This window comes from Hyperoodon ampullatus (assembly GCF_949752795.1).
Source record: "Hyperoodon ampullatus genome assembly, chromosome: 1".
In the NCBI taxonomy this organism is placed as follows: domain Eukaryota; kingdom Metazoa; phylum Chordata; class Mammalia; order Artiodactyla; family Ziphiidae; genus Hyperoodon; species Hyperoodon ampullatus.
The window spans coordinates 177413957-177436515 of NC_136914.1; the positions used below are offsets into that span (position 1 = coordinate 177413957).

Below are 22559 nucleotides of genomic sequence, written 5' to 3' on the forward strand. Positions count from 1 at the left end.
GGCTGTGTTTGCCATGAAGAGGATCTAGGCAGACCAAAGAGCACTTGATCTGGCCCCTCAGACTTCTCTTTCTAATAACGATAACAACCAACCACGATCAGGGCACTGTCCTGTGAGTTTTATATATGTTATCCTCTTAAGCCTCACGAAAAGCCCAAGAGGTGGACTTTATGGCCCCTATTTTGTAAAACAGTAATCCAAGACTCAGAGAGGTTAATCACTCACCCAAGATTACTGAGCTAGTAAGCTACCGAACCAGAATTTGAATCCGGGGCTGTCCGACTCCAAAGTCTGGCTCTTTCGCAAGCAGGAAGGGCAACCTTTCCTAAAACAAGAGCGGTACACATAGCATACATAGGAGAAAGAGGATGGGCCACAGACTTAACCCAGAACTGATAGAAATCCAGCCTTACAACAGCCAGAACCCTGAAACAATGACTGATACTGTGCAAACATTTCAGGGGCCAGACCCTGAGCTCGGGCTTCCTGGAGAGAGGCCTCCTGCCACCTCTCTATCCAAAAACGTTAATGGTTACCAGAATTAATCCCTCTGATGAGGGGACTTTTTTTGCCTCCTTGAGGAAAATGCATGGACCTTAGGACTTTGTGTGATGACAACAGTAACTATGAAAAAGGAAACAGTAACTATGAAAAAGGAAATAAAGACACTTCCCAGGAGACAATGGTATAAAAATAATTTTTATTTGCTACTGTAAATAAAGTAGTGCAAAGAGTAGTTTGGACCCACAGTATTGCAATTTATTTACTACCTTAGCAGCATACAGCATAGACAGTCTGCTCTTCCCCTTCCTCCCTCTCTATCTGTCCCCCCCCAGACACACACACACACACACACACATGCCCCTATGCAGACGCAGGCAGGCATATAGGGTGGGGAATGAGACTATGAGCTAAAGGCTTGTTTCCTGCATATTCCACTGCTGCCAGTCTATTCTAATGGGTAATTCATGGAAAAGACTAGACCTAAATACTAAGAATTTTCTAAATGTTATTTTATGGATTGCAATTGAAAGGTAAATGATATCCAACAGTGTCATTAAATGATTTGGAAGCACTACAACCCTAGAAAAATTCAAGGAGAAAAATGTAAACCCAATCTACAAAGCCATCGCCTTCCCTGTATTTCCAGGCTTAACCCATTTATTTCAAGGTGCCTTAGAATTGCTGGGTCTTGGATGTCACATGGAAATCTGTCCATGGGACTGCGAGGGGTAGGGCAGTGGCAAACACACACACCAAATATTATCTAACTGGTAGAGAAGTCACAATTTTCTGTTTTTTAATAAAAGGGAATGAACAAGGGGCTAAGATTCTTAAAATACATCTCAGTGTATAAGGATTCGGATACGCCACAAGGCACACTCTGACTCCCCCATACACACAGTCATTAGAAATGGACATCTGCAATGACCCACATGTCCCTGTGATCAGGATGCTCCTTGTATTTGTTTGATAACCTTTGGTATAACCACTGTCTGCTCTGTGTATTTCTTTGATTAAAAAAAAAAAAAGACACCAAGTACAAAATTCACATCCAGTTGACAAGACATTTAAGGTGTATAAAGCCCCAGCCCCAGCTATCCAATACCAGCTGTTGAAAGGATTCTCTCTCAGCTGGAGAGACATGGAGTGCACAGTTCACCCACGTGGCTCCGGGTTATTGGTGACGGTGGGCTGGTCCTGAGCAGAGGCGTCTGCAGCTGGAGTCACAGCTGGACTTGCAGTGGGGGTAGTAGGGTCTGGGGGGGCCCGGGCTGGTGTCGGATGGGAACCACTGGCTGCAGAGACACATGTACAACAAGTGCTGAATATTCAAAACAGTATGTGCAGGACACACAACCACACCTAGACCCTTGCAAGCCAGGAGAGATGCTTCTAGACTAGTGGTCCTGGCACTAACTGGATGAGCAACTTTGGACCCATTATCTAGGTTCTTCGGACTTTGGTGTCCCCTCCAATAAAATGGCAGGTTGAAACAGATGTGCAAAGATCTCTGGGATTCTAAGTCCTGCATTTATTCTGTAACTTTACAGGGGTGTGTAAATATTAAGAAAGAAAGAAAGAAAGAAAGAAAAGAAAGGCAGGGGAGAGGAAGGGAGGGAGGGAGGGAGTGAGGAAGGAAGGAAGGAAAGAAGAAGGAACTCCTTGGTCTATGTTTCCTATGGTCATATCTCTTTTTTTTCACCTAGTATTGATGCAATGCAAGCTCTGGATTACACCAATCAATCAGAGTGTTGGTTTTATTCACATTCTGATTCCATTTGGATGATATGCCAAATTTGATTTAAATTGAATTATTTAAGTAAATGTGTATACATGTTGGAAAACATAATTGCTAGGTTTAATTGTTTTCCAACCTACCTTTAGTAAGGAGGTTGAACCACAATAAAGGTTAGGGAAGCTTATAAAGTTTTATACTTTATGTCAATAGTTTTCAAGTGGGGATAATTTTGACTCCCAGGGGACAGTTGGCAATGTCGGTAGACATTTTTGGTTGTCACAGCTGGAGGATGGGGTGCTACTGGAATTTAGTGGGTAGAAGCCAGGGATGCTACTAAGCATCCTAAAATGCCTGGGCCAGCCCCCCTCCCGAACAAAGAATGATCCAGCTCCAAATATCACTAGAGCTGAGGCCCACACACCTGCTTTATGTACTAAGGCTGCGAAGTATCCTGTCCATAAGATTGTGGGCTCTGGGACCCGGCTGCTCTGCCCTTTATCAGTTATGTGACCTTGGACAAGTTACCTAATCTCCTTCTGCCTCTAAAAAATGGAGAATATAAGAATATCTGTACCTTATTTTGCTCTTATAAGGATTAGATGAGTTAATGTATATATGGTTCTTAGAACAGTGTCTGGCTTGCCTAGGTACTCAACAGATGTTAGCTCTTACTACTAGTGACCTGGTTTACCATGGAAATGTGTTGATTTATCAATTTCTGGGCCCTCGCTTGCAGGACTGATGAAAGAGTTGGGGCGTTTGTTTCTGGGATGCTTATAGTCCACTTTTAGACCCCGGTAGCCTATGAAAATAGCCAAAACTTTGAAGCCAGAAAGCCCAGAGTCACATGGTCCTTACAGTTACCAGCTGAGTGATCTTGAGCAAGTTACTTAACCTCTCTGAGCTTCAGTTTCTCTATCTGTAAAATGGCGGTACCAGTTTGCAGGGGTGTGTGACATACAGCTAGCACAGTGGCCATGGTTTGTGCGAACAATTGCCAGTTTGCCTTTAAGCAGTGCTCTTAAGCTCAGCAGTCCTTGAGTCTCATACAATTTTCAGTAGATGGGACTATTTTTAAAGGTTCCCAAATGTCCATCCTGAAATGTATCGACTTACAGAAGATGTCATCACTTGTTGACCATCTGACTTCTAGATAAGCTCTTCAAGATTTCCACCTGCAAGAGGCTATACTAGGAAATTCTGGAATGGGCTCCAAAGCCTCTGACCTTTTTGAATATGTAAAGGAATTCTCCAAGGAACCCCTTCCAATAGCTACAGAAAACCTTGTGAATCCAGATACTGTTCTGAAAGAACAGGACAGTGGTAGCAGTGCACAGGGGACCCAGGTGTTGCATAATGATGTGACGCTTCTAGGTCAAAGCCATCACTCTGGCAGGTGATCTAACCGTGGCAGGGACCATGAGACCCAGTGACGCGGTACAAAGACCATTTGCTGGAGTCAGGAGACCTGTTCTGGGCAAGTCTCATTTATCTACCACTAATAGGTGACTTTGGGGTAGATACAGAATGGCAGACATTTCAGTCCTAAAATGCTTGAATCTCATATGCTTTGGCTTCCTCATCTGTGAATTGAGGGGCTTGGATTAAATGGTGTCCAAGACTTCTTGGGCCCTAACAGTTATCTTTCTGATGATTCTCTGAGGAAGTTAATGAAGTACTAAGGCACATATTTTTCCTTTTCAAGCTCAGGGAAATGTTTAAATCACCATGGTAACAAGATAAATCAGCAATCAGTTTTCTGATTAAAACAAAAAAAGTGCCACTGTGTAAATGTAGAAGGAATGCATAATTAGCATCTCCACCACTGAAATCTTCTTGTCAGAGCATAACAAAAATGCTCAATGTTTTGGCAGTAAGTTTGTTATTATCCATGTGAGAACTCTCCCATTTCCAGCAGCAGTTTGCAATCACTGGACAAACCCCCCAACAGCCCATCATAATTTTAAAGTGGCCTCTTTGTCTCCAATCACCTGGAATCTGTCCTAATCTGATTACCGGATTAGAATCAAGGTAATGAGGAAAATCAGTGTGCTGCTTAAAAAATTACAGAGTCTATTCCTGAGTCAAAAGCGATTTTTGGATTATTTGCTGCTTGAGGGACCATTTTCTGTACATTAGTGAGAATAATAAAGAGCTGGCCCTGAGCTGGCAGACTGCAGCCCATGGGCCTCAGGTGGCTCGCTGCCTGTTTCTGTATGGCTTGCAATCTAAGCATGGTTTTTGCATTTTGAAATGGTTGAATAAAAATCAAGAGAAGAGTACTATTTCGTGACATGTGAGAAACATATGAGATTCAAATCTTCATGTCCATGGTAACGTTTTATTGGAGACCAGCCATATCATTTGTTTTCCTGTATTGTCAATGGCTGCTTTTGCACTATAATGAAAGTAGTTGTGACAGAGATGGCCCTCAAAGCCCCAAATGTCTATTATCTGGCCCTTTACAGAAAAAATTGGCCAACCTCTGTTGTGGACCACTGCAGGAGAAATATCTGCTTGTCAGTTGACCAGATGGGAGCATAAAGCAAAGGCGAATAGGAGAGAATATATTGGGTGAATCCAGAGATAATAGACTATTTACAAAGATGAAGAGGGGGGTGGGTAAGGAGGGAAGCTCTGGAAATCATATACTATGAATAAGATCTAATCTACTTCATTTGGGCCTCTGGATCCAGCAGGGACCAGTTCATGTATAAGATCCATGTCATTTAAACATTTCTTATGAGTAAAGATACCGGGAGGGCAGCAAGGGTAATGAGATAGGAGAAAAGTAAAATCTCACCATTAAATCACTCTGACTTTAAGGCTGCTGCTTTTTGCATGAGTACCACTTTGTGACATTTTACTGTAATTTTAGTACCTCATTAACTGGAAATGTAGAGGACAGGAAAAGAGTAGGAAAAGGTTTAATTGATCTTGTTCATATCATCTTACTCTTTTTAAAAGACCACTTGGCTAACCACTTAGGCAAAAAGGATGAGTTGGCTTAAATTATGAATGTTTTGAATAGGCTGACATTGGTTTAAAAGGTGACACGTCATGCCCAGAGCTGGTAGCTCTGCAGATCTTGTTCTATACTCTGTATTCTATTTAGACATAAAGTTTACACTAACACGAGGATGGCAGGACTCTCTCTCTGAAGCGGTCTTTTACATTTTCTCCCTCTATTCTTCCCTTTACCTTCCGCCAGCCAGCCAGGCTCCATGCCTTTTCAGTCTCAGGGGAGATTTATGGCGGGGACAGATGGAGATGGTTCTAGACATACTTTACTTTGGGATTTTTTGTTTTTCCAAAAGCCTGGGTCCATTAAAGCAATTATGCTTGGCATCCTTGACAGGGAGGGGGAGAGGAAAGTGCTTTAGAGAGGCAATGAGGCAGGGAAAGGAGGTTTCTGGAGTGTGGGAAAGTGGCTGAGCCTGGCTGTGGGTGTACCCCAGCGGAGCCCTCACCTTGCCCTTCAGCAATCTGAGAAAGGAAGACCTGGCAGAAAAAAAAAGGCTAAGGTGCTCAGCTTTGGCAAAGACAATGGGACTTGTAGGTGACCCAGAAGCTGTGAAGCCAATGGACCTGAAAGGATGGCGTAGGCCCAGGGCAATGTGTATTCTGCTATCAGACTGGTGACCATCTGAGTGGTTAGTGCTACCAGAAACCCAGGGACCTTTGCACGTCCCTGGGAAACATCAGCTTCAAGAAAGACTGAGCTGCTTGGTAGTATGCAAGCTAGGAATCAAAAACAAGTTCCCTCAAAGGAAATAAAAGAGATTTTTTTGCATACATAACATTTTTTGTGGACTTGTTTTGGGACGCTAGCTAGACTAGTCAGTATTTTTGTTTAGCTGTTTTTTAAAAAAGAGTTTTATGTTTTAGAAAGAGTCTAATAGCATAGCAAAGCATGCTAGGCTCTGGTAGTGGTGTCTGCTACTTACTGAGGTAAACCAAGCTCTTTAAGCGTAGGCGCTACCTGGTGTCAGCGTGCTTTAATTGCAAGTAAAATGCCCTAGAGGGCATTACTCCTTAGGAGCTACCGGGCTAACGTTTCTTGAGTTCTAAATACTTTACTCAGTGTTCTCTCATTGGGTTCTCTCAACTACAATACAACATTATTCTACTAATTCTGCTGTTTTAGAGAACAGGAAACTAAGGCACAGAGAAGGTCTCTCCCTCGCCCAAGGTCACACAGCTAGTGACAGGCCAGCATCTTAGCGGTCTGTGCTGTTAGCTACTGTCCCACACCGCTAGCCTTCTGAACGCAGGACAGTTTACTGTGGCAAGTGTGGTGAAGTGTTGACTATATATCACAAAGCATATAAACTCAGGAGGAAAATGAAGGTAGTTGGAGCTGAACGCATAATGGATGGACAGCTCAATTTAAAGGTCTGGCCATAAATCATTAGTTTTTAAAAACAACTGACTGGAAAAAATGCAAATCACAAAATGACAGAGATCCCTAGCTTAGAGCACACTCCTCCTACCCAGCACCTTAAGGGAGGCTCTTAACTCTCAAATCCTGTCCCTCTCTACTCTGGCAGTCAGCACCTAGGCTGCGTTCCTGGGCTGGCTTAACCGAGGCCAGGGATGCCACCATCATCTACGACATCCGTCACCTTCCCACGGGGTGGCTCATGGACCTCGGGCACCAGCTCCTCGGAGAGACGCCCGTGGTAGAAACTCTGCCCGCTGAGGGACCCCTGCAGTGCTTCTCTCCTGCTTTTCTATGCTTCCATACCCCTTGCCCCATTGTCCAATCACTGATGGAGTACCCTCTTATTTCAAAGTCATCGACACATTTGCGCTTATATGGAGGACTTTAAAAATGTGAAAATAAGTTATTACATATTTTAATTCAACACTAGTCCTAACAGGGCTGGTATGTACCACTGTAGGGGCACGTTTTGGAAATATGTGGAGACTCCTTTTTTTTTTTTTTAACTTCTATGCCCTTACGACTCTAAGTGTGTGGAAAAGCATCGTGAATGTAACCTGAAACCTTGTGAGAAATGCAGGGTCTCAGAGGCTGCCCACAGACTGACTGACTTAGAATCTGCCTTTAACCAGATCCCTGTGTCATTCCTGTGCACACTGAAATTAAGAAGTGCGGGGCTTCCCTGGTGGCGCAGTGGTTGAGAGTCCGCCTGCCGATGCAGGGGACACGGGTTCGTGCCCCGGTCCGGGAGGATCCCACATGCCGCGGAGCGGCTGGGCCCGTGAGCCATGGCCGCTGAGCCTGCGCGTCCGGAGCCTGTGCTCCGCAGCGGGAGAGGCCACAACAGTGAGAGGCCCGCGTACCGCAAAAAAAAAAAAAAAAGAAGTGCGGGGCTAGAATTTACATATTGAAATACATATTATTTTATTATAATTACTTTCTTTTTATTTCTCCTTTATATTGCTGTTTAGGGCATTATTTTTAAAACTAAGTGTGTAGGCAGATTACTTGTCATTCATTTCAAGGTACCAAAAAATGTGTTAAAAAATACATCTTATGTAAGGGGACAGAGGCAGATGGTAGCCACTGTTTTAGAGCATCAGAAGTGTGAAAAAGTTCAGAAGTCTGCTGCCCTACATCCTTTCACGGACTCTATTTTGTGATTTGGGGCAGACCACGGCATTCTTTTAGCCCCATTTCTTCATCTGTAAAATGAAGGGCGTAGAATTAAATTATTTTTAAGATCCTATCCAGACTTCTCCAATGCTCACTGAAGGGAAGAGGTATGTACAGGAAGAAGCAAGTGAAAGGGTTTGAAAAAAATGAAAAACAAATGAGTGAAAGAGCAAAGGATACATAGGAAGGGGAAAGTATATCAAAAGGCAGGAGGGGGGCTTCCCTGGTGGCTCAGTGGTTGAGAGTCCGCCTGCCGATGCAGAGGACACGGGTTCGTGCCCCGGTCCGGGAGGATCCCACATGGTGTGGAACAGCTGGGCCCGTGAGCCACGGCCGCTGAGCCTGCGCGTCCGGAGCCTGCGCTCCACAATGGGAGAGGCCACAACAGTGAGAGGCCTGTGTACTGCAAAAAAAAAAAAAAAAAAAAAAAAAAAAAGGCAGGATGGACAGGGAGATGGGAATGTGTAAGGACTGATAATGAAGCTATGGAAAAAGGAAAAAAAGACGACTTCTGATAAAAGCCATTCCACCAGCCCATAAATTTTCATGGTTACCAGCTGGCATAAAATCATAAAGACAATTTTCAGCTCCTCTAATGCATTTGTAATAATCATAACAATATTTCTACAGAGGAAAAAAGACAAAGATAATTTGAAATGGAAAACACTGACAAGATGCAAAATAAATACGCTATACCTGGGAACAAATTTAGGAATGGGACAGAATTTGCAATGAGGAAAACTGATCAGCCAGCGTACTACAGGGCATCAACCCAGGAAGGGCTTTTTTTTTTTGCGGTACGCGGGCCTCTCACTGTTCTGGCCTCTCCCGTTGCGGAGCACAGGCTCCGGACGCCCAGGCTCAGTGGCCATGGCTCACGGGCCCAGCCGCTCTGCGGCATGTGGGATCTTCCCGGACTGGGGCACGAACCCGTGTCCCCTGCATCGGCAGGCGGACTCTCAACCACTGCGCCACCAGGGAAGCCCTGGAACGGTTTTTGATGGGTCCTTGTTAACCTCCTCAGGTAAGTGGGGGAAAATGACTCCGTATTAGCCTCTCAGAACAGTGGCTTCTGTCTCACCATCAAATCTGTGCTGAAATGCACTTCTTTTGCTTTTCATTATCTGCTACACAAATAACGGCTGTGCCAATGCTCAAATGCCATGTCCAGCCCTAATGTATCCATTTGTAAATGTCCCTGTTGGTCTTCGTGAGTGATTCTGTCCTTTTGTAGCTTCCAAGATGGTTGGGAATTGGAATTCTCCCCTGAGAGATGTTTGCAAATTTGAGTACCTACTAAGTGTGAGATCATAAACGATGGGACTAAGGCCTTCCTCTCACTCAGCTTATGGTCTCATAGGGAAGATAAACATGACAGTTAACATTATTGAGAGGGTTATATATGCCAAATAAATACAACAGCTAACACTGAACTACAGTAGTCATTTTGCTGTCATGTGTATTTTTTTCACTGAACCCTCCTAACAGCCCTGAGAAGTAGCTACTATTATAACTTTATTTTACTGATGAGAAATTGGGGGATCAGGAAAGTGAAGTAACTGGCCATAAGTCACACAGCTAATGAAGAGCTAAGCCTGGACTCTAAACCTAGCTAGAAAGGACTGGGGTGCCTATGTCCTTAACTACTGCCCTACACTAGCTCAGAAAAGAAATAGTGACTAGTGGAATCCTCACTAGACTAACTGCTGGCTCTATTGTCGCCCTCGGCCCCTCCCTCTGAATCTAATTGGTTGGGTATTTTTACTCATCACAAGTGCTTGTTTATCATCCTACACATTTGATTCCTCGACTGGGACAAATAGGAAGACTTCGTGCTGGAGGGGGTCTCAGAACTGGGTTTTAAGACACACAAGGTATAGTTTTGATAGCAGATGTATTTTGAATTGGAGAAGACATTTTTGTTCAATTTCTTAAGCACCTTATTTTTAAAAATCCTTGCTTACTTTGAAAAATGTAACAATAATTGGATCCTTCCATCAGCCAGAGATTATAAGACAGTCCTAGGGGTAAACACCATGTGAATGATCCTCCTAACGAAAGGAAGTAGAATGGCTAAGGAGGGAGAGTGTCATTTTTCTAGTAAGGAAAAAGAATCCCTATATTTTTTTCTAAGATTTTTAAAAATTAATTAATTTATTTATTTATTTTTGGCTGCATTGGGTGTTCGTTGCTGCACGCGGGCTTTCTCTAGTTATGAAGAGCAGGGGCTACTCTTTTTTGTGGTGTGTGGGCTTCTCACTGCAGTGGCTTCTCTTGCTGCAGAGCACGGGCTCTAGGCGCACGGGCTTCAGCAGTTGCAGCATGCGGACTCAGTAGTTGTGGTGCACGGGCTTAGTTGCTACGTAGCATGTAGGATCTTCCCAGACCAGGGCTCGAACCCGTATCCCCTGCATTGGCAGGCGGATTCTTAACCACTACGCCACCAGGGAAGTCCCTCCTACATTTTTTATATTGCCCTGGCTTTTTATAAATCTTTACCTGAGACAGACTGGCAATACTGCACGGTCCAGGCGATCAATGCAGACAGCAGGAAGGTTCCCAGAAAGTAGATCTGCAAACATCCAAAGCACGTGTCAGATGACTGACAAAGGGTAGGGACCATGAGGACAGGGCTGAGGGGAGACAGTTCCTACCAGGGCAGAGTGCAGGGCAGCACCCCAGATAAGCCGGAGGTTAAGGTAAAGCCAGGCCAGGGAGCAGGGGCTGAAGGACTCCTCGCTGCTGTGGCTCCAGCACCTGCAGACAAAAAGCACAGTGTTGCCAAACTTTGGTAGCACTACTTACGACCGATATTTACAGATCCTCAAACCCACATCCTTCTGCTTTGCGCCAAATGTAAAATGACAGAAAAAAGAAATAAAACCAGTTCTGAGGGGTGTGAGCCTGCGCTGAAATTCTGGGATCCTGGCAAAAATCTCAGAAAAAGGTCAGTCTTGTCCTTCATAAAAAGACAGGTCAAGGAGGACCTTGTAGCATAGGAGCTGCCAAGTAACATTTTTATCTGAGTGTCTGTGTCCAAAGTCCAGACACTGGGATGCCTCCCTATCTTGCAGAAAAGCATCATCTTATTGGACACTTTATTTTTTCCACTCTCGTGGAAAAACTTAGTCAGCATTTTAACTTCAAATCAAGCACATTCTATATCTTAATCCTCAGATACTAGAAAAGGGAATTAAGTTTGGGTCCAACTGAGTGTTCTCTAATCAAAACAAATCCTGAGCCCTTTATAACCACTGACATTAGAAAATAAGACCAAGGCTAACTTTAACCAAGAAGCAAACACCACCCACTTGGGTTCCTCCAGCTGCTACAGTATTAAAGAGGCTCTGAACTCACCTTTCGTACAGTTCTTGGAGGATGGAGATGTTATTAGAATGGATAGTTGGGTCAATTTCCAAGAAATCCAAAATATGATGTGGAATTATAGCACCTTCCTCAATTAGCAGGGCCAGGTTAAAAAATCCCTGAAAACAAGCCACAAACCAAGCTCATTCACTCCTTATAATAAAGCCTAGATGGACACCCTTCATCAGAATGTAAACTTTTACAACCTCTAGATTTTTTTTTTTCAGTCCCTAGAGCCAGATGCTTTTGTCGTCTTCACTGATGAATTGTTTCCCTAAATATATGCATCTGAGAAACTTATTTGCAGGAGAACCAGGAGGCTTTCAGAGGATGCTGTGTCCCATCTGCTCTGAAGCCAGTCAACCGGGGGAATCTGTCCTTTCCTGCTCATTCTCTCAAAACAGAACTCACTGGAAAACGTGCCCTTGTATCATCAACAAACCCAGAATATCAACTCAAAGGCAGTGTCCGTCGCTTACAGACTATACCCTGGGTCACCATCGGTATGTCAGAATTCTAACAAATGTGGCCGTGGGTGTGCTCGGGGCTGACATTCTAAGAGGAGAGGGCCTCTGATGTGCACAGTAACGTGCAGGTGTGTGTCCGGTCTTTCCTAGGGCAGCGAGGAAAACGTCCTCACCTGATTCCTCTTGGTACAGACCCTCCACTCTGGTATGCTTCCCCACCTCCTGCTCATTATATATCTTGTTCTTGACCCACAGAGGTAGGAGCTGCCTTACTGGGCTGTGCAGGTCCAGTAAAATAACACAGTTAAGAGGCTGATGGTTGAAGTGCTTCATAGAGAATGGAAACTATTATAGGACCTGGAGGAGATGTACTGGGCATCATGAGCTGAGCATGTGGCCAGACCAAGAAATAAACAAAACATGATGTGTCACTTCTTATTACGGCTTTACAAATTCCACTGAATTGTTGCCCTTCAAAGAATTCATAGTCATGCTTTAATGACTTATATTCTCCCTTTCCTTTCATTTAGTTGATTCTAAATAAAAATCACCATCCCCCAGGTTGTAAAATTGCAGGAGTCTCACAAGCAGGCTATGTGATGATCATGATAAAAATAACAGCAGCTGGCATTTTCTGAGTGATGCTATATATGAGGCTTTGTTCTGTTTTATATATATATTCACTTAATCCTCACAACAACAAATTGAGATAGATTCTGTTATCCTCTATACTATTATTGCTAGGAAGTTGAGGCACAGAGAAGGTAAGGAATTTGCCCTAGGTCATACAGTTAGAAAGGGGATTCAAATGTAAGCAGACAGGATTCAGAGCCTCAAATCTTAAGTTCCACCCTGCTGCTAAATAACCTCTAAATAGATACAAGTATTAGTTGTCTTAAAATTTCACACACACACACAAGCAGAAAATAGACTGTTTCTCCACTTTTTGAAAGAAAGGTTCTCTTAAAACTCGAGGTATTAGAAGAAAAGAAGAAAATGACTTTATAAAATTTTAAAGTCTCTGAACAATGGAAAAATAACAAGATTAAAATAAATGGGAAAATGGACTAGGGGAATATTTGTATGCAATGTAATAGCTTAAGGTTCATTATCTACTGGGCAAATGTATAAAGAACTAATTACAATCTAAATTTTAAAATATCAAAACTCCAATAGATAAGCAGACAAAGAGTAAGAATAGAGAATTCACATAAGAAAATATAAAGGGTAAATTATCATAGATGAGTATATGTAAAAGTGTCCATCCCCAGTAGTAGTCAAATACATACAATTTGAAACAATAAGGAAGGATCAACTTATAATCATTCAATTAGCAAAATTAAGTCACGAAAACATCCAGTGCTGACAAGATTTCAGTGATCCTTTTATACTAAGCACTGCTTGGTGATACATTAATTGGGAAACAGTTTCAGAAAGCAAATCAGCAATATACAATTATTATGTAACCATGAAACCATTTAGACTGTTTGACTTAGCAATGCCATCCCTCAGATTATAAAGAGATTATTCAAACGGAGGTAAAAGATGGAAATATGAGAATGTTCATTGTAGCACTTGCTATAATTGCAACACAATGGGAAATGACCTTCACGTCTTCCTTAACGGACTATAAATCCCATGAAGGCAAAAATATTGTCTATCTTTTAATCTTGTGTCCCCACCACTAAGCAGTGTCTAAGACATGGCAGGACTACATAAACATGTGTCAAATCAATCAATACATTAGCAAACAAGACAATAAATGTCCATCAAAAGATAAAACTTAATAAATTACAGTCTATCAGCTCAGCAGGATATGGGGCAGCAGTTAAGAGTAATAATTACAGAGACCATGCAATAGAATGCACCCATTCCTACAATGTGTGAGAAGCAGATTTTTCAAGTGGCCCGTGTGCTCTAGTTACCATTAAAGAGACCCACTGGCCTGTGGCTGGGACTAGAAAGGGACATGAAGACTGAAGGGATTAAAAAAAAAAAAAAAAAAGAAAACACAAAGGAATAAAGCCCCTGACATGGAATTGTGGGTGCATTCTTTGATTTGTTTTCTCTTGAAAAATTATTCTTGGGCTTCCCTGGTGGTGCAGTGGTTAAGAATCCACCTGTCAATGCAGGGGACATGGGTTCGAGCCCTGGTCTGGGAAGATCCCACATGCCGCAGAGCAACTAAGCCCACGCGTCACAACTACTGAGCCTGTGCTCTAGAGCCCGCGAGGCACAACTACTGAGCCCGCGTGCTGCAACTACTGAAGCCTGCGTGCCTAGAGCCTGTGCTCCGCAACAAGAGAAGCCACCACAATGAGAAGCCCGCACACCACAATGAAGAGTAGCCCCCGCTTGTCGCAATTAGAGAAAGCCCATGCACAGCAACAAAAACCCAACACAGTCAAAAATAAATAAATAAAATAAATAAGTTTATTTAAAAAAATTATTCTTTAACATTTTTATAACATCGTCTTGTGAAAAAATAAAAAATCAGAACTGAAAAAAAAAAAATTAGGTCCAGGCCTAATTTTGAGTAACAACATATATCATCTAGGGGAGTTTGGCTCACCAGCAAATCCTTTTAGTACCAACTCCTATTTCATTCTAGGAGAAATAATAATAAAAGGATAGATCATATCCACTAAGCATACTCAGTCCTGGGCTTGGTGGTTTACGTCCAGCATCTCATTGAATCCTTGTAACCTATGAGGTGGATGTTATTATTATCCCCAGTTCACAAATGAGAAAACAAAGAGTCAGTGATTGAGTGACTTGCCATATACAAATAGCTGTGAAGGCACAAAGACGTGGGGTAAAAGTAAAAGTAGTACCTCCTTTAAAAAAAAGACTAAGATAGGGATGAGTTTCCAACTTTTGCTTTGTGATCAGATCACAAATCACACAAGAAACCTGTGGCATAAGAGGGTAACAACTATTCCAGCTTCCATCATGAAATAGCCCTGAGATCCTCACAAGAGAAGTCCAATTAGCAAATGTAGAAGGAAGGAGAGAAACAGAAAATCATTATTGGCACACTACAGTTAGTTGTTGCAGGCAAGATTTACTGAAGGATACTGAAATCAGTGGGCAGAAGTTGGAGGAGAAATCAAATATTTGCATCATTGTAAATTATCTCCCCAAGATATCTATAAATTAGAAAGAGAAAAATATTAACCTTACATGGGAGAAACCTAGTAGAAACCTCCTTCACCGAGTGATTGAGATCAGCCTCACCAGTAATAAGACATATTGACACTATGTATGCCACATATGATACACTGAGAAGGACATATAACATCTGGGCTATCCTTGCCCCAAATGCATAATCTCAGTCTATTCACGAGAAAACAGAAGACAGACCGAAATCGAGGGACATTCTACAAAATATCTGACCAGTATTCTTCAAAGGTATCAACGTCATGAAAGACAAGCAAAGACAGAAACTGTCCCAGATTGAAGAGGACTAAAGAAATACGACAACTAAATGCAATGTGGGATCCTGGAACAGAAAAATAATGTTAGTGGAAAAACTAGTGAAATCCAAATAAAGTCTGAAATGTAGTTAACGGTACTGAACCAACACTGATTTCTTAGTTTGATAATGATACTGTGGCTATGCAACTTTTCTATAACTCTACAAATATTCCAAAATAAGAAGTCTCCCCCACCGCCCCAAAAAAAGGTCACTGAGAGCGAAGTCCTATCACTAAAGTATTGGCTCCGCTATGCAAGCAAACTACTTCCCATTTTGACCACTTCCAATTTCTTGAGTTCTTACCTGGTGAGCTAGTTTGATGGAATCTGGTAGAAAGACTCCTGGGTTTGAAGCCAGGAGACCTGGGTTTAGGCTCTGGCTGCTTCACCTACTACCTGCTTGTTTGGCCTTGAGCAACTTACCACCTTGTCACAATCTTGATATTCTTTACTATAAAATAGGTCTAATTATCCCCACTCCCACGAGATTGCTGTGAGAATGGCAGGGGAAACGTAGTAAGTGCTCAATAAAGGTTCGCCATTCTGGTTAGTGTCTTCAGAGAGGTTTTGTGAGGGGCTCGTGAACACGGGTGAGAAGTGACTTTGCAACCTCACAAAGAAGCATCACCAGGGGCTCATTTCTGTTGCCGTTTACCTGTGAGTCTCCATCCAGCGCTGCTTGGGCATACATCTGCACAGACAACTCAAGGTCTTGTGATTGGTTTTGGTGGCCATAGTAGTAAAGGTCTCCCATTTTCAAATACGCTGCAGGACAAGAAGGACAAGTAGTTTTATTTCAGACGGACCTTTTAAATGATTGGCCCATTTGCATGACTGCGAGTTTTTCCCACCAGAATCTGGATACGGATACATCTTTAGGCTTCCTTGACGTGGGGAGGGAAAAAAATATTTTTGCACTGAGCACTCCCATTTCTAGACACATTTTCTTGCTTCGCTGGGTAGTTCTCCTAAATGGGTCTGTTTGTGAGAATCATAGTCTGCAACATCACAGCCCCAACAGCCAAGGTTGTTTGGGGCACCGAGATTTTGCTGCCCGGGTTTGATGACTGATGCGTATTTCTTTACTCTGTTTAAGCCATATATGTTATCTTTCCTCTGAGGAAAAAGTTTTGTTTGAGTGTATGTATCACTCAATGTCCAATCAGAAGAATAGAATCCTCTTCAGGTAGTTCAAAAAAGGGATTTTAACACTGGGAACTGGTTACCAGGGTGTTGGAAGAGTTGAAAGGGCAAATGGGGAACAGTAGGCAACCCAGAGATTAGCAATGCAGGAAGCCACTACCTTCCTAGGCCTGGGGGCCAGCTGAGACCACAGAGGATGGACGGCCAGGCAGGAGTTGGAACCATGGAAATGCAGCCATTGCCAGAGACACAGCCCAAAGCAGAAAGAGAAGGGGAGAAGTACTTGCGCTTCTCACCTCCTCCCACCCTGCAATTTCCTGCCAGCGCCTCCCATTGGCTGAAAATAATCAGATGTCACTGGGCAAAGGGGTCTGGGAACTGTAGTTACTGAGGGTCAGCCCTCTATCACACAGGGCAGAGCCAGGAAGACAGGGAATCCATCTGAGGGCAAAAAGGCAAAAGGCTGGCCCAGAGAATCTCTCCCGAAAAGCTTCTTTTGAATTCTCTCTGATTCCTTAGAAATGGTGGGTCCAAGCATTTGATAGACAATGGATGAAGAGAAATGTATTGCTTGAGATTGAGAGCAGAGTTTAGGGAAGATCTTAATAGCTGAGATTTTTCACTCTGTTTCTTAATTGTTTAGACATGCTACACTTCACACAAAGCTGTTAGATGTTCCCTGTTACTAAAGATTAAAAGCCTCCAATGCTTCAAGTTAGCACCCATTTCTCTATACATACCAAATGAAGGAGCATCGATTTGGAAAACAGAGAAATTATAGTATCTCCAAACACAATTAACATCCAAGTACCTCTTGGCCAGGTCCTAAGGGGATGAAGGGGGAGAAAGTTAACTCATTAATATTTCCGCCAAGTGATTAATTTTGCCTCCATAAAACCCAATTCATTATCCTTAACCTTAGAGCTTCTAGTCTGAGGAGAATACATTTACTTACTGGCCTCTCCTCACAGATGTGAGCTAAATTTGTCTGTGACACTTCAATTCCAGTTTCTGCTGCTAAAACATAATACAGCAAAGCTTCGTGCCTAAAAATAGATGATTAATAATAAATTTCATAGAGTGGCTCTTACTAATACTCACAGAGAGCTTTATATTCACACGTAAGAGGGCACAAAATAAGCAGTTTTTTTAAAACCACAAAATCATGAGGTTTTTTTTTTTTAAATAAATACTGTTGTTAAAAATACTGCATGCACTGATTTATTTTCTCTCTTAAAAGGCTGAACTCACAGATAAGGTTGGGGAGCTAGTTGATACAACAGCTACCTCTACTGGCCGAATGGTACGTCGCGTGCTGGCTGGGGAGCTGTCTATTAGCTTTGGGTCCTTGAAATCCTTCCATCCTCCATCCTCGTTTAGAGGAGATAAGCGGTATTAAGAAAAAGCTCTGCACTTTTGGGTCCTGTTTTGTGAAGGGCTTTATGGGGCTTATGACTCTGAACAAGCTTAATTAAAGCTGAGCTTCTGTGGTACATTAGAAGTTTGGCAAAGGAGAGGCAGTTTGCAAGGGGCTTGATACCAATGGCCAAAAACACATCTGAAAAAAGTAAATATTCGACACCCCTGGTAATTGAATAACTGCGAAACAATGAGACCACTTGTCATTTGTTGAGACTGGCACCTGCTTCATAATACAGATAACGGCAAGAGCTTGGGGAAAAATGGACCTATTCCTACAACCACTGTTAGTGGGAAGCCAATTAATGTGATAGTTAAATGTGAGGACTCTTACAAATGTACATACCACCTGGCCCAACAGTTCTGCCTCATGAGGGTTTATTCTAAGAAACAATCAGAAATATGTGCAAAGATTCTGTGGCAACAGAGGTCATGGCAGAGCTGTTTCTATGCATTGGGGGAAAAAAAGAAACAAATATCTGAAAATCAGTGACTAGTTCAATTAACCCATGGTACAGCCACTTTCAGATGAGGCCCTTAAAAATGATGTTGAAGAAGAGTATTCAAAGACGTAGAAAAATGTCTATGCCAAAGTTTCCACTGTGTACAAAAAAAAAAAAAGGATAAAAAACAGTGCAATTTCATTTTCGTAAAACAAAAATAAAACTGAATCCACACATGTACACACACACGCGAATACATATATGCAGGAGAAAAAAAAAAGATCTACCAAAATGCTAACGGTACTTATCTCTAGGTGGTGAGAATGCAAGTGATTTTTATTTTCTTCTTACTTATCTGATTTCCTCCATTTTAACCATAAATTGTTGTTTCTAAAGCTTATTTTCATTTTCAGTAGCTAATATTAAGAGCTATTTCTTAATTTTAGGTCCATCTAGGAAATGGTTTAAGAAAGGGTGGGGGGAGGTTGGGTCGGGGGAATAAGTAAGCAGACCCAGAAGTCATCTTTTCTACATGGCTGAAGCATCTCCTGGCAGGCCATCCCGTGGGGACAGAGGCAGGTGACTGGGGGGTCAAATTAGGACAGGCAGACCTTCCATCAGACATACTGCAGGTCACGGCCATGTGGCTGCTGAGCGTGCTGCTTCCTGGCCTCTGAGATACCCAAGGCAGCCGACCAATTAGGCATGACTCATGCTAAAGAGACAAGGCTGGCTAAGCAGCTTCCTCTGCGAGGACAAGCCACATGAGAGAACCACAACTGTAACTGCAACAACACAAAAGGCCCCCAGGCATTTTCTTACATAGCTTGCAAGTGTCATGTTTGGTTACAAGAATCCTCGGAGCGGACCCCAAATGGGGGAACTAAATTTGAGGGAAGTTCAGCAGAAAGACGCCATCATTCTACAATTAGGTCCCGTTCCAAAGGTCTTATAATCTCAAACACTCAGGTTTGCCCCAGTGCCTCAGTTTCCCCCACTGGATGGATGAGGGAAGGAGATGGTGAAGACTTGCCGGCCCAAGGTCAAATATCAGGTCAGCTCTCTCTGCTGCCATAACTGGATGAAATGGGGTTCATATAAGTGCAATGTAATAAAATGAGGTTTTCTTAGATAGCAGCTGGGCAGACTGTTAGAATTTTGGAGTGGAGGACACAAGGTTGACACTTCCTGTAAGAACAGTCACTACGATAAATTTTATAAAGGCAATACCTTGCCTCTAAAGTTACTTGGAAGATGGGGGAGGGAAGGGAGGAACACATTTTATAGGAAGACTTCAATTGACCAATTATTGTATAACCTGGGAGGAAATTTCACAGAATTCTCAAGTATTTCCTTTGAGGAAGCACTGAAATCACCAAAGAGATGTCTAAAAATATTGATGTCAATAGAAGCACTGAACAGAAATCCACCTCTGTCTTCCATCTTGCAGAATCCATCAGCAAAGGCCGTAGACTCCAAAACCACCACCATCTGTTTTCATATATTTAAGTGTGAACTCTAGGCAAGGGTCAGAACACTGAAGAACAGACTTTCTCACCTTAAGACTTCGGAGACATGACACTTCTGCAGAAACCCTATCTGCACTTAGCCTCCTAGCACTTTGCTCTTACTTGTGTCTCAACTGAGTCTGCCTGAAAATATTAATTACAGATATTTCTATCCTTATATTCATGGAATAAACATTTGCTCAGTATGTGCTCTGCGCAGGAGGACCAAAGCCACAAAGCTGTACTGTCCTTCTGTGAATTTCCTCAAGGTTTAGGAAGCGACCGGAGGTTAGCTTTATTTCCGATGCACTGAAGTGAAATAGTCCCCAGTCAGTCATTCTGATGGGGGGTGGGGGGCTGGGCAGGGATGCAGAGAGGAGGGGATTTAGAGTAAAGGATGTGTGTAGGGGCACACTTCTTACTCTCCCACTTCAGACTCAGCACATCCATTTATAGAACTTTTATAATGATACTTCTTAATAATCAATCCTTTGGCTGCTTTCTGTGAATTGTGAATTTGAGTAACTCTGAGCAGTTTCTCAAACAATTCTATTGTTTTCTCTGGGTTCTTTTCTGCCAATGTCTAAAGCAGCCCAAACTGGAAGGATAAAAAAAGAATCCTGGGGTCTCAGTGGAACTTAGGACCCTGCTCTAAGGCAAAAAGATGAATCTCTTTCAAGTGGAATCTTGCATGCCTGCTTGTCCTGCCTCAAGCTTACTAGAATCTGGCTAACCTCCTGGGTTAATTAAGTATTTGGGGTATATTTAAGACAAAGGACAGTAAAACACTTAGCTCACAGATGAAACACACAGAGGGGTAAGGCAGAGAGAAATGAAACACGACAGGCGACCTCTCCTTATCGGACTTCTCCTGGTGTCCAAGGATAGCCTCGGGCATGACAACATTGTCTTCAGTATTTTGCCTAAACAGCAAAATGCCCTTTTTTTTCATTCACGCTCCTCTTTCAAACTATCCCATATAAATCTTGGGACAACACAGAAAAACACAAGCTCATCAAACTGACACATGTAATTTGAAAATAACGTCCAGAATAAATTCACTCACAGAAAATGAAAAAAGGGGATGGACTTGGGACATTGATGGATGACTTAGTTTTATTATAACAAAATAGATGGGACCCAAAAAATTCCACGTAGCGGTGTGGGGAAGCCAACGCTCATATATTTCCAATTTAACCCCTGAGGCATTTGGAGGCACCGAGAGAAGGAAGAGAGAAAAGCACTTTGTCTCAAATATATTTTGACAAAGGTAGTCCCACTATAATGGATACTAAGTGTTTCTTCCTGTTGATAGGAAATGGTCTCAAGTCCAGATTAAGACATATCTTTAACAATACTTAGCAACAGCATCAAAATTGGCAAGGATATGAAGAAACAGATATTTATATGTGGTTGATAGGACTGTAATTTGGTAAAACATTTTGGAAGACAGTTGGCATTATCTTGTAAAGTTGAACATATGGTTAGCCTGTGACCCCACTCCTAAGTTCATATTTTATAGAAACTTTTCCTATTTGTGGCAGGATATGCATAAAAAATGTTCATGGCCACATTGTTCTTAAAAAAAGATGGGAAACAACCCAAATGCAAGTTAATATGAGAATTGGTAAATAAATTGTGGCATATGACAGCAGTGAAAATGAATGACCTACAGGTACATGTATCAAAAGATATGAATCTCAGAAACATCAGGTGAAGTAAACAATAACAAAAAAAAGCAGTGAGGAATTATATATAATATGATTCTAATGATATGAAGCTCAGAAACAAGTCAAATCTATTGCTTAGGAATATATCCATATATAGCAAAACTATAAAGAAAGCAAGGGGCAGAGAAAAGATAAGATTCAGGACAGTGGTTAGTTCTGGATATTGGGGCCACAGGTGGGTTTAATATGGGAGGAACATGCAGGGGGCTTCAACAGTTCATTTTCTTAAATAGGGTGGTAGGGCTATAGGTGTTCATTTTATTGTTCATTTATGCTCTGGAACTTACATACATATCACCTACTATTTGGTATGTATCAATTACTGTGTGATAAAAGAAGCGAAAACAACTTACCTGGCTCAGGTCACAGCTCCAGCTCAAAAGCTCAGCTCCTTTAACCTGGATTCTGAACTAGCTCCCCCTTTCAGGTTCTCCCTTCTCTTCACCATCATTCACAGGTGTTTGGTTAGGAATCTCAGAACCCAGCTCTGTCATGTCACTACCCTCTCCCAAAACCATCAAGGGCTCCCCACTGCTCCACAAGCTGAGTAAAAAGTATATGACCTGCTATTTAAATTTCCATAATGCAGCACTTCTTTGGTCTTGTCATATAGCACTCCCTTTTACAAATTTTACCCTCAAGGTAAACTGGTGGCTTAAAAATTTCTAGACATACCCTGAATTTTCCTATTTCTTTGTTTTTGTTCCTGCGATTCCCTTCACTAGAAGTGTTGTTCTCTGCATGACTGAGTGGAAATTCCACCCATCCCCCAAGGCCATATCATCTATTACCTCCATTATAAAGGCTGACCTAAGTTCCCCAAACCAGGTAGCATCTTTCCTTCCTCCAAATCCCTGATGCTCTTTACATACTGCTCATGGCTCTTGAGTTACAGTTGTTCCATCTATTTGCCTTAATTCATTCTCTCAGTAGTTTTTGAGTACTTCCCAGTTGCCATTAAGTGCTGGGCACTGGGATACACATCACAGGGCAATCAACAAGTAAACAGCCATCATGACCCATCCAAGGACAAAAGGGAGTAAGGAGTTAAGCAGGATTTCTGGGCAGAGGGAACAGCAAGTGCAAAGGCCCAGAGGTCAGAGAGAATATCAGCCATCTGAGAAACTGCAGGTAGTTTAGTACC

General features: G+C 42.4%; 1 protein-coding gene across 2 annotated transcripts in view; it reads right to left on the minus strand.

Moving 5' to 3' along the window:
• Nucleotides 1-1659: 1659 nt before the first annotated feature.
• The window catches only part of SEL1L3 (SEL1L family member 3), a gene marked incomplete at both ends in the record, with an annotated part of 101007 nt that continues 80107 nt past the window's right edge, over nt 1660-22559 (minus strand). For both annotated transcript variants that reach the window (XM_079701660.1, XM_079701659.1), the window contains 7 exons: nt 1660-1799; nt 10362-10434; nt 10517-10619; nt 11220-11347; nt 15828-15937; nt 17056-17140; nt 17271-17361. In XM_079701660.1, the coding sequence (XP_079557786.1) occupies nt 1660-1799; nt 10362-10434; nt 10517-10619; nt 11220-11347; nt 15828-15937; nt 17056-17140; nt 17271-17361 (730 nt within the window). The remainder of the gene's footprint in view (nt 1800-10361; nt 10435-10516; nt 10620-11219; nt 11348-15827; nt 15938-17055; nt 17141-17270; nt 17362-22559) is intronic.